This window comes from Acomys russatus, chromosome 9 (assembly GCF_903995435.1).
Source record: "Acomys russatus chromosome 9, mAcoRus1.1, whole genome shotgun sequence".
NCBI lineage: Eukaryota > Metazoa > Chordata > Mammalia > Rodentia > Muridae > Acomys > Acomys russatus.
This window is the reverse complement of record NC_067145.1, coordinates 63,942,614-63,955,014: the sequence shown is the minus strand read 5'-3', so window position 1 is coordinate 63,955,014 and position 12,401 is coordinate 63,942,614. Positions and strand designations below refer to the sequence as shown.

Here is a 12,401-nt window from a genome sequence, read left to right as displayed (position 1 = left end):
TTTGTGCACTAGGAATCACTGCTTCCAAGGGAGAAGCTCCAAGGGAACATGAAAAGACAACTGTACATCCCCCACCAGGAATGAGGTCTCTATAGAACCTGTGCAAACCCAGGGGCTTCTGGGGGTTCTTCCCAAAGGAGAGGGAGCCTACACATCTCCAGAATGAGGCAAATTGTGTGCTACAACATGTTCAATCATCTGGCTTTAGGAAGAGTCAAGAAAAGGGCAATTTGTGAGTCCAAGACTGCAGACAGGGATGTAGAACAACAGAGTTAAAGTGTGCTGTCCACAAGAGGGCTACTTGAGCAGCACTGGTGACACTCTCAGAGGGGCTGGGTAAAGCAGGGATACATAAGACAATGCATAATCAGAGCCATGCATCTGCTATTAGAGGAACTAACTCTAATAGTAACTATTCCTGTTCTCAAGGGTGTGACAGTGGACCCACATGTATTACACATACAGGCAGATGAGTGTTTACTCAGTACCAAACCACACCACCCTTATGCCAACACAACAGGTAAGACTCATTCCCATTTGACTCTATCAATAAATGAATTTGCCCCTCCACTCAATGGTGCAGAATGCAAATTCATTTATTGATAGAGTCAAACGGCTTGATGGGGAAGCCTGGTAGCACTCAGAGGAAGGATAACAGATCACCAAGAAAAGACTCGATACCCTGTGAGCATATACAGGAAGAGGAGGTCCCCCTCAGTCACAGACATAGGGGAGGGGAGTAGGGGGGAAACGGGAGGGGGGGAGGAATGGGAGGATGCAAGGGATGGGCTAACAATTGAGATGTAATATGAATAGGTTAATAAAATATTAAAGAAATAAATAAATGAATGAATTTGCCAGGCCTCCCAGCTACTTAGGAGGTTGAGACAGGATGATCCCGAGTTCAAAGCTAGTCTAGACTCCATCTCAAAAATAAAACCCAAAATAGCCAGGCTGTAGCTCAATGGTAGCACACGCCTAATATCCAAAGAGCCCTGCATTTACTTTTCAGTGCTAAAGAGAGCTTCTTGTGCTCATGAATAGGACACTCACTAGAGTCATAGCTACAACAGGCACAGAGCCCTTAGTGCATATTTTTTAGTTCTCTAACCCCAAATCTGTGATATTCCCTCTGTACCAGCACACACCAGCATATCAACACTTCAACCTTTTTTTTTTTCCTGCATCTCCACATATAAAAGCATCAGGATGTAAGAAGCAAGCCTTACTGGAACACAGAGGTCAGAAGGGGCTGGAACCACAGGTAGAGTATCTACAAGGTACTTACATGTTTGTGGGTCATACAAGTAGGGCCAGCTCACCAACAAATAGCAAACTATAATATTTATATTCCCAACATTTATGTAAAAATTATTGGGGTTTTCTACATCAGAAAATAAATGATGTTTAAGCCTAATAAACTACTAAGAAAACAAGTCAATCAAAACTGCCTTGTATGAAACAGGTGGGGAATCTGAAGCAGGCATTTTTTTGTTTTTTATTTTTTTTAAGTGCCAGAAACACTTCAAAATCAAAAGCATTTCTCTACTAAAGTATCCACAACTAGATCAGCCACCACTTTCAAGCAGCACTGAGATGAGACAAATCTCTCTCCATAAAAAAAAAAAAAAAAGTTTTTTTCCTGAGCCCAGCTATTGTTATTGCACTGTGCAGTAAGCTGGCTAGAGGACAGTATGACTTCTAACACGAGATTTCTCTGTTTGTAATGTGAGAAGGGGCCTTGCGGAAGTTGGACACACTTGTGTAATAGGCATGAAGGGGGCTTACTTACTGTCAGTATGCCATGCCAGAGCCCCACATCCTTCTTGAAGTCTAGAACATTCACAATGGTTTCAGCTGTATAAGAGAAAGAATTACAAGTTTTACTTGATATGATAGAGTGACATGAGTGAAACTGTGAGGAAAGCCACTACCTGAAGGGTCATTTGGATCTTAGAAGAGACCATAATACTCGGTCTTCACAGATATTCCACAGGCACTTATAGCCCACTAAGGAGTGCTGGCCTGGCTAGAGAGTGTTTCCAGGCATGTAAGTGAGCACCATACCTGCTGACACATCACCCTGAAAAACATCTTACTGTGTCACAGTGGTGTAGGCCTGTGATCCCAGCACTTGGGATGATCACAACTTCGAGGCCAATGCTGGGCTACACAGCTAACTCAATGCCAGCTTGGACATAAAGTAAGACTTCTAAAAGACTGTCACATACCACCACCACCTCCACCACCACCACCTCCACCATCACCAAATAGCCACACAGTATACCTTCCTGTTTATTTCCTGCCTTCCTGAGATTTTTTTTTTTTTCTCCAACATAAGACCTTGTTCTTATACCAGGAAAACATGGGGAGGAGAAGATTTCTTGGCAGTGCATAGGCTTTTGTCACATTAGAACTCTTTAAGGGTGGGACAGTAAAGAAGGTGAGATACATCAAGGCAGGGATGATGTAATGTTGAAGCAACATAGGTATGAGAATTCCAAAGAAGGAAGGACAGAAAAAAGCAATAAAATATATTGTTGAAATAATTATTTCTAAACACTGAAGCCATGATGCTAGACAGTCTGGCACTCAGGACTTTAGGGCTTCATTTGACCATATTCATATTAAACTGATTCAACAGGCATCTAAGTCATCTGTACACAAGCTCCCGGTCACTTCTCAGCGTCCTAGGTATTTACCATTGCTAGGTTTTATGGTCTCCTCATTCCCTCTGACAATATTTAACAAAGGTTTGAATGTTCTATTTCTTGCTCTCCTACCAGGAGACTAATTTAAAATACAAATGTCCAAATATATAGCTCCTAGATTCCTTTTTATAAAGAAGTTATATATACATGTATCTGTTTAGATTTGCTTCTGATACCTAAAAAGTGATAGCAATGAATCTCCAAGGCATGTGGGCCAGGACACACAAGCCACTATGTTTTAACGAAAGGAATAGTGGCGATTAGAGGCCACATTTCTCTAAGTGTTAGTCAGTCTGACCATTAATAGAGCATGCCTAGGAGACACAATATTCTTAAAACACAGGAAAGGATGAGGAGATCATACGAACAGCAGGAAAAAGTGGAGCTTAGAAGTGGAGCTAGGGACCACTGCTGGCTTCTTCAGTCCCAGACACTGACGTCAGTGTAGGCTTGTCTGCTGTGACTGTGGCCTCCCTGTACAGTTGGGGAACAAGCCAGAGGTTCTTGGAGAAGTTGCTTTTATCGTTCCTTCTCTGTGTCCACTCAAACCTATTGTCATGGTTCCTGCCACTCACTCTACCTCTGCTTCTCATAATCAGAGAAAACACAGCAGGAAAAACAACTGTCTTCCAGCAAAGCTATTCTCAAAACTTTACATTCAAAAGTGAAGAGTGGGCTAAAATGTGGCACTTAAAAAGAAAGAGCTTCAAAAGGCAGATAGCCATGTGCAGGAGGGAACTAACACGTGTGGCAAGTGTTGGGACTGAGCCTTTGAGGCTATAGTAAGTATTAAGTGAGGACATGGGCAGGGCTCCATAGGTGCACATGTGGAAAATGTCACATGACACATAGTAAGAATGCATCGTCTAGAGGGATGGTAGTGCCCACTGCCAGCATTCTCATTTCAGACTCTCAGCGGCAGCCCCTGTGCCTGTGTTACAGCAGGTCAAGCTGAAACTCTCACTACTACTTAGTAAGTTCACCAACTGATGGATAGAGTTGGGCATAAACAGAATGATGCTTTGATGTGGTACCAGTAGGAACCATACAGGTGGGCTCCCCATCAGGTATCCCTGGTCAGTGGGGCATCTCCAAAAGCCCAGATCCCAGAAGGTCTCAGGGCCTTCCACACCTTCTGTATAGCCGCAGGCCTGTGTGAGTGCCTGACAGTGTGTCAGCAGCGCTATCCTCGTCACGGTCACCCCAAGAACACTTCCATCTTTACAGGTCTTATACTGAAACGAGACAGAAAATATTGAAAGGTGTTTTGATAAACACATTCCTGGTCCTCACTCAATAGCTTCTAGTTACTTGAGACACTGAGTTCTCACTACACTGGAGCTAGTCTTAGGATGAGAAAAGCACATCTTTTTCCAGTATACATACCCAGACCCTGAGGAAAGATGACATCTTTCTTACCTCAATGTAAGCTGTGTCATTATTTGCATCTTTGATGTGTGGAAACCAATCCCGAGGAGGTTTAGAGAGGTGTTTTGATTCTGTGACAAACCATAGCAGCTTTGGCCAACCTTGGAAATAAATCATAAATTCCTTTTAAGTGTGTAGAACCCAAAAGGCAGGTCTGTAGAATTTCTTTATCTATTATTTCACATCTTGCTTTAAAATACCACTTCAGTCTACATGGAATCTCTGGCATTCCCATATGTTAAATTGAAGACAGTATTACCAAAAGAGTGCTTGAGACACCACCATATACATTGTGTCACCCCACAGATTATGAGCTGCATGTATTATCAGAAATATTAACAGATCAGATAAGTTCTGTCCTGGACTCAATAGGACCTTCTTCCACAGGTGAAAAGCCAGTCTGTAAAAAGAAAAATCCAAAGGCAAAGCAAGCTCTCAGGGGCTCTGTGGCATACCTTTGAACTGTGGGATCTCTCCTGTTGGGCTTTTTGGAAGTCCTTTGTGACAGGCATCACTAGTCAAGGCAACAGTTACTCCACAGCTTCCAAGCAAGAAACCTATCTGTTGGCTCCCTGCATCCTGCAACATGACCAAAGAGAGTGTTAAGAAGAAACTTGATAGTCTGGGATCAGTTGGTAAGAGATGGGGATGGGAGGAAGAGGGAGTGAGGGTGGGACTGGGAGGAGATGAGGGAGGGGGCTAGGATCAGGATGTAAAGTGAATAAATTAATAATAATTTTAAAAAATAATCAAAGACAAAACTATACCCTTAGCCAAACCATGGCCTCATCTTGGACATGAGGAATTGAACTGCCTTCCCCCAAGACTCTTCTCCCAAACCCCATGTATGTATGAGAGACGGAGGGAGGGAGGGAGGGAGGGGGAGGGAGGGAGGGAGAGAGAGAGAGAGAGGGAGAGGGAGAGGGAGAGCTCAGAAGCATGAGCTCATACATAAAGAAGTTGGGCAGGTAGAAAAGTTGAGAGGATTTCTGAGGGGCTATGGAAGGGGTAAATGATCAAAAAATATAAAAAATTAATTAAAAATAAAGATGATAATGTTTCGTTACTGTGGAGAGAACTTACCTATCCCATGAACACCTTGCAACCTGATTTTCACACTTTCAAAGACTGGTTATAGAGATGTCACACCTTATGGGCCCCGAACCAAGAGGAATCTCTACCCAGAGCAATGACAAGCTGACCTGCCTTTTCTACCCTGCATGCATCACACGTCAGTGGGGTGACCAACACACACTAGAGTGGGCTAAGGACACAGGGAGCTAAGTCTGGAGACAGAAAGCACAGGAAGGCACCAAGCTGCCAGGAATGAATGCCACTTGTAAGCACATGTCACAGAGAGGGCTGTCCCTGGCTGCAACTGCCTCAGGAGCTGCCTCCCTGTGTGAGTTCTATTGCCCCTATATCCACCTTGTTCCTCATGAAGACAGATGACAAGTAGCCAAGTCACCCAGACTTGGTTTCTCTCCCGTCAGCTCTGCTCCTATGCTGAGTAAAATCGGACTCTCAGAGTACTCAGCATTTCTGGAACTAAAAACATCATGGTGTAGAAGAGTCCAGGATACACCCAGCTTGACCCTATGAACACTCTTCAGGAAGACCAGCTTGTTGACTCTCCTGCCTGTCCCTGGAATTACTGGGCAAAGCAAAGTGCTTTCACCTACGTCTTCATCAGCACTGACATATCAAAGCTGTTGTCTACTAAGTGTGTAGATTATACTTTTCCTACTGTAGATTTAAAGGCTATAGTCTCCTTACATGGATTTTTTTTTTTTCCCACAGAGTATCAGACAACAAGCTAACTGCATGATCAGCACAACCCTGCAATGGGAGATGGTGTGGACCTCACTATGGATGGGGTCAGTCCCTTCTGGAGACACTTTTGTAGGGGCTTTTTATTGTTGCAATACTGTTTTCAAGTGAAGTTAAGACCAAATGCGACTCCTCTGAGGAGGTGAGGCAGGCAGAAGAGGTACATTGTGAGCAGCAGGAAGTGGGCTGCTTCTCAAGCTTACGAATACCTTGCTGAGTCAGGCATGCACCACAGCTATCTCCCAGTAGGGAGTGACTGTGGTCAGAGGTACTCACAGCTACCTGGAGCATACACACAGATAAGAGTGTATGGCACTCTGACCTTGGGCCAAAAGCCAGGAGGCCACCCTCCTCTACACTCCAACTATTTAAGTGTGTGCATGCATGTGTGTGTGACTTATTACCCCCAAATAAACACACACACACACACACACACACACACACACACACACACACACACACACACACACACCTAAAAGCTAAAAACATAATTAAGTTGCAAAAGCATTTGCTAGGCATGTATGAATCTTTGTGGGATTCAATCCCCAGTACTGAGAGAAATTTTTTAAAAAGAAGGAACTTGAGAAGTGGAGGAGGTGGGAGAGTACAATGGCAGAAGGAGGAGGAGAGCTGTGCAACACACACACACACACACACACACACACACACACACCCACACCAAGATGTCAAGACTGCCATCAGTATTAAATGTTGTCTCTAATTGCACCTCCTAGTCTACAAAGTACCTTCCTGGGGGCTAGACATTAGCTTCAGACAAACTGCCAAGTCATTCTCAGCCTCTCAGGGTGACACCAAACACACGTGCCAGAGCCAGCTTCACCTACAGCCTTCTACATACAACATTAACCAAGATGGTGGGATGAGGTGATGCATTCCCATTAGACTGCTTCAACCAAAGGTCAAGAAGAGAAGTTAGTGGTCCTCAGTCTTTGCTCCTGAATCAAGATGAGGATAAATGGATACAAGCCACACAACAGCAATGGCTTCCTATGGTCTACAAGGTTCTATAGAAAGGTATTTACCTCCATCTGGCTGGATGAGAGGCCAAGCCAGGGACATAGCCACCATAATTTCAGGATGTAAAATGAGATAAATCCTACAAGACACACACTCTGACCTTGACATCATTTCCCAGGTGTTTTGCCCCTAAGAATAAGAGTGGCTCTGACAGGTAGTGTCTTCTCAGGTAAGAGCAGATATCCAGACACCCGCGAAGGGGAGGAGCAGCAGTCACCACGACTCCCACTCCGCACAGTAAGGGCAGCAGACCAAAGTTTGTAACTCTCCTACACCAAACCTGAATTCAAACATTTCTTCTAATCTCTAAATACTAATCCAAGATAGAGAAGGCTGATATTACTGTTTAGAAATTCCTGTGTGTGACCTCTGTAGCAGTAATTCCTCACATTGTATCAAATTATCCTCATCACTACTAAGATGCATTTATCAATTAATGTCTTTTCTGTTATCAATTTTAGCTGGGTTTATAATGGATACTTTCCTTTAAGCACACACAAAGACAGAGATAAGAAAAAGCATTCTCATGTGTAGATCATCCAATGCTAATAATTATAAAGTTTTTACCATGCTGACCCCATCAATTAGCCAATTATCCTCACTATTCAAGTTCACATTCATAAAAATGTTTATATCCAAGAAATTCAGTGTAAAACAGACAGACACACACACACCCACACACACACGCTCACATGCACGCATGCATATCTACCCATGTAGAGTACACATATAAATACACAGAAGGGTTATACACATGCCCAAATACATATTTGTATGTCCATACACATCAAAGAACACTCATATACCACACACTGGCACATATGAAAGTGGACCCCAGGTACCTGCCATACCGCGTCTACCAGGACACTTCAGGTCAGGAATTCCTGTTCTGGAGCAGGCCCTCCTCAGCCTGGCAAGCAGCTGCTCATTCACTTGTACCCTCAGCAGCTCCACTCCTATTTTCCTTCTATTCCTATGGTTTAAGACCCCAAATCTACAGAGTGCGTCTCTCAAAATGCCACTGTGTTCTCCTAATGTGTAAACATACAAGACTCTGACATTACTCCTTCCAGAGGTTCCATCTGATATGATATTGGAAACATTTCTTGTTTTTGTTTGTTTCCAGACAGGGTCCCACTCAGTAGCCCACTCTGGCCTCATTGAGGATAACCCATCTATTTCAGGATCCCTGTTGCTGGGATTACAGGCAAGTGCCACACACTGCTCTTCTTTTGGAAACATTTACTAACAAGCAACCAATCAACTATGATGTAAGCTCTCCGGAGCAAGCCAGCTACCCTTGAAAGCACACTCAAAGGCTCAGGCAGCAACAGATCCCTATGGCTATTATGCAGCTGTTCAAGTTACAGCAGGAAGGAAGGGGGTGACCCTGAGCTGGCCAATAAGCCTGTTCTGCCCTGTCATCACTGTCAGATTCTTCATTCTGCCAGCCTGCCTGGATCTTTGCAACTGCTATTCCTTTGTACCCAGACCATCACACTTGTGCATAACCTTTGTTCCTCAAGGGCATCTTGCCATAACCTACTTTCCAGGTTAGCAAATCCATATGGCAGACAGAAATACAAACAGGTTCAGCTACCATGAAATAATAAGTCATTTTCCATGGTACAGTGACATTCAAGTCCCACTGACAAGGTTGTAGGTTGGCCTTCTCTTTTCTGCTTCCCCTGTCCTAAACAAAACATATGTTGGGTCACCAACTTCTCTTGGTAAAAATGCCTAGATGTTTCCCTTTCACTACCAGGATTAAAAAAGTAAAAAATTAAAGCAAGTTGTTACTTAGGCATTAAACAATATTTAGGATTGTGAATAAGGAGTGTTTAAAAGGGTCTAAGGTAACTCTATTGGCCACTGAACAGGCAAATGCAAGAATCAAGCTTCGCATACTTTAGCACCCACTTACACGCATGTGTTATTTCACTTCCAATTGTACCCAGGCAAGGGGCGTCAAGTGAAAATAAGAAAACTGCACAGGCCAATAGGCTGCTATGTTCTACATGCACAAACATGGAAGAAAGTTCAGCAGAAATACAAATTAAAACCACAGAAAGATTATTTCACATCTGTTACCATGGCTTTTTTAACCACACAGGTGAACTCTAACAGGTGAGGACAAGACTCCAGTCCTGAGGAATGGTGTAGATAGTGCTAGAAACACTAACACCAGAGTTCCTGCAGCTCGGTGACTGCAGACAGCCGGTCAATATTAGAGACTGCCAATTGGACTGTGATTGTGCAACTATACAATATTGGCTTCTTATTGGTCCCACAGTAAGAACACACCATAAAGATAACAGCAAGTTTAGTCACCTTAATCAGAGAATAAGATATGACCAAAGAGAGGCGAACCTAGGACTTGACAATTCGAGACAACTAAACACAAGCAAAACCCCACCTACAATCAAGACACATCGGAGAGCTCTCATCTACCTGCCTTTCAATTCAGTGATACTAAGGAATGAGAAAATGGTTCTTAATAGATTGAGATAAGCTCCAAGCTGTGCTACCAAATAAACTGAAGTCGCACACCTACAGATGAGACATGCTACGTGTGTGAATAACTGTTTCTGTAATAGATGAAACTGATGAAAATCTGTTCTGAGCCTTAGAGACATGAGAACATGTGACTGCACTTGTGCGGAAAAGATAAAAAGACATTTACTAAACTGTAGTCAGCACATTCTCACCCAGCACACTCAATGGCCACTGAGCCTGTCACCTCCCTCTAATAGAGCTTAATGAACGACAAGTTCTTTACCTTTCTTGTGAGTGGCACTTCAATGGGGACAGGAACAACTTCGGCCAGCAGACAACCATAGAAGGCCACCATGAAAGCAGCAGGGTCATTGTTGGGGAACACTAGCGCCACCTGGAGGCGTGTAAGACACAAGAGCAGGATTTATCTTTCCACAAAGAGGAGGCAAATCCCAAGACACTAACACAATGAATGGTACAGGCATTTAAGACCAGCTCGTAGGAGGCTGGGGGAAAAGGACTATAAATTCAAGGTGAGCACAGGCTACAGAGCAAGAATCTATCTCAAAATGGATGGATGCTGAAAAAAATGTTTTATGTAATATGCATAGTAAGAGATATTTAAGAAGTACACCATGCTTTCATATGTACACCTTAGACTTACATAAAAGAAAACCATTAACAGCTGTTAACTACAGTAACATTGCTAGACAGGAGATCATTTTATTTTTCACTTCTTATCTTCCATAGTCATGTAAATTTTCATATACACACACACACACACACACACACACACACACACGTACATGCATTCACACACAGTGTACATAATATATGGGTTTTTAGTCTTTTCACTGGTCTATCTACATAACTGTGTATTCGGATATACTTCTCACAACTAAAATTAAATGCTTGTATAATTCTTTACTAGATATCTGGGCAAAAAAGCTTGGGAGTTAGACCCAATCGAACTTAACTCACATCCTATGCTATTTCTTAGTTCTGGGATCTTATGCACAATTTTGGCCTCTGTATGCCTTGGTCTCCTTATATGATAAAAATAAAAAGAGCAATAATAGAAACTGCACCCGCTTGTTGTGGTAAAGGTCAAATGACACAGGTGTACAGAGTTCAGTGTGAAGCATGCACATCACACAGGTCTAGAAACATGTACTACTAGTGATCCTCACATTACCAGCCCTGGCATGATGTCAAACTGCTGAGCATGCTTATGTTCACCGCTCCTGCTCTTCTCCTGCTCAGTCAACCTGTCCAGTTCAGGCAGTGTGAGAGTAGAAAATAACCCACCACAGAGTAATGCTGGATATAATGTAAAAGTAGATTTTCTAATACTCTTTTAACAATATGGCATATTGTAAGAATAACGGTTTTTCATCTTTTAGATTCATTTTCATTTTCCATATTTACCTTTTCACATCATGTTGTGTTTCAGGAATTTGTGCTTAATATATTTGAAACAAAGATTTCTTAATATATTTTTTATATTTTTGACAAATATTTTTGTTTTAAGTGTGCTTACTTTATACTCATAGGTAATAAATATCTGAGCCAATTTCTCCATACCTTTAAAAAAAAACTAAGAAAGTTTTGGTATGGGTATACATTCTGAGAAATGTGTTAGGTGCTTTATACTATGAAAGTGTCAGAGAATGTACACATGCAAACTAGAACGGCTCTGCCTTCATTAAGCAGTATCTTCTGGAACGGTCCTCCTATACAAAGACTCACTGAATGCCAGGATGTGGTGCATGACTGTTTGCAGCACAGCCAATTCAGTGTTCATCCTACCTCTCTCAAATGTCCTTTCCTGCTGGCTGGTTTTAGAAGATTTCCTATATGATAAGAGGGTTATTTGCTTGTTTGCTTTTTGTTTTGTTTGGCTTATCTTTTTGTTTTCTTTAATAGGATCCCCACCGTGTTCTTCATGATGCTGCTGCCTTTATTTTCACATAAGCTCCTCTAACATGCTTTGCACCTTCAGTGTTAACTCTTCACAAACCATGTGGGTATATTTTCACAGGCTCATAAATACAATAATTTAGCAATATGTATCATTTTGGTAGTTTCTTATTTTGGATTTCCAATTGGTTTCTTTAAGAATGTTCTGAGTAGACCTTATTAATTTTGGTAAGAACATTTAGAGAAGATAGTCTAGCATATTTAATATCCAAGTAAATAGGCTGGCAATAAAGGTTCCTGATGGCAGTCATGAAGTCGGGAGTGGTAGCTTAATTTGATCATGCTGGTTCTCTATAATACAGGAGAGTTGGTGGAAAGAAAATTAAGTTCTGAAATGCATGATTTCTTCTCTTCATGGCTGGAAGTGAGCTGATGAACAAGCTGGAAAGAGAATAAAATGATACAGTTGTGTGTGTGAGCATATTAACAAAAACTAATTATTTGAGACTAAAGTCTCAGGTGTCTCTGCCTTCTCTTGAGGTAATCAGGTGCACTGATAGCACATTTTCTGATACAGAAGCTTATGAAGAAAAAAAGAGAGAATTATATGCTTGTAATGTTCCCAAGTGACTACTGCCACGTTATTCCCACAAAGTGCTCCAAGAAGGCTAAGGAAGCTGATTAAAACAGCAAGATACACAAAGCTCTCCAATCTGATGGTCACACCTAATCACTCGACAGAGGAGGAAGGTCAGGCTGAAATCTGAAATTGTACAAGAGAAGTTACCTAGTTATTTGAACTTCACTTACCCTGTCCCCAGGCCGTACCATAGGTTCTTGCTTTGTACCTAATTTATGTAGAATGTTGTAAGCAACCTTCATACTTCTTGTCCATAGTTTGCCTGTTGGTATAAAGCATAAACACACAAACTACTTAACATACACATGCACTTTCAGCCACACACAACTGTGAATATT

The 12,401-nt window shown here is 42.2% G+C and overlaps 1 protein-coding gene across 2 annotated transcripts in view; it reads right to left on the bottom strand.

Annotated features, from left to right (window-relative positions):
- The window catches only part of Dip2c (disco interacting protein 2 homolog C), a 402,377-nt gene that overhangs the window by 107,984 nt on the left and 281,992 nt on the right, over positions 1-12,401 (bottom strand). For both annotated transcript variants that reach the window (XM_051151462.1, XM_051151461.1), the window contains 6 exons: positions 12,234-12,325; positions 9,787-9,897; positions 4,595-4,718; positions 4,131-4,240; positions 3,844-3,946; positions 1,793-1,857 (listed from right to left, as the gene is read on the bottom strand). In XM_051151462.1, the coding sequence (XP_051007419.1) occupies positions 1,793-1,857; positions 3,844-3,946; positions 4,131-4,240; positions 4,595-4,718; positions 9,787-9,897; positions 12,234-12,325 (605 nt within the window). The remainder of the gene's footprint in view (positions 1-1,792; positions 1,858-3,843; positions 3,947-4,130; positions 4,241-4,594; positions 4,719-9,786; positions 9,898-12,233; positions 12,326-12,401) is intronic.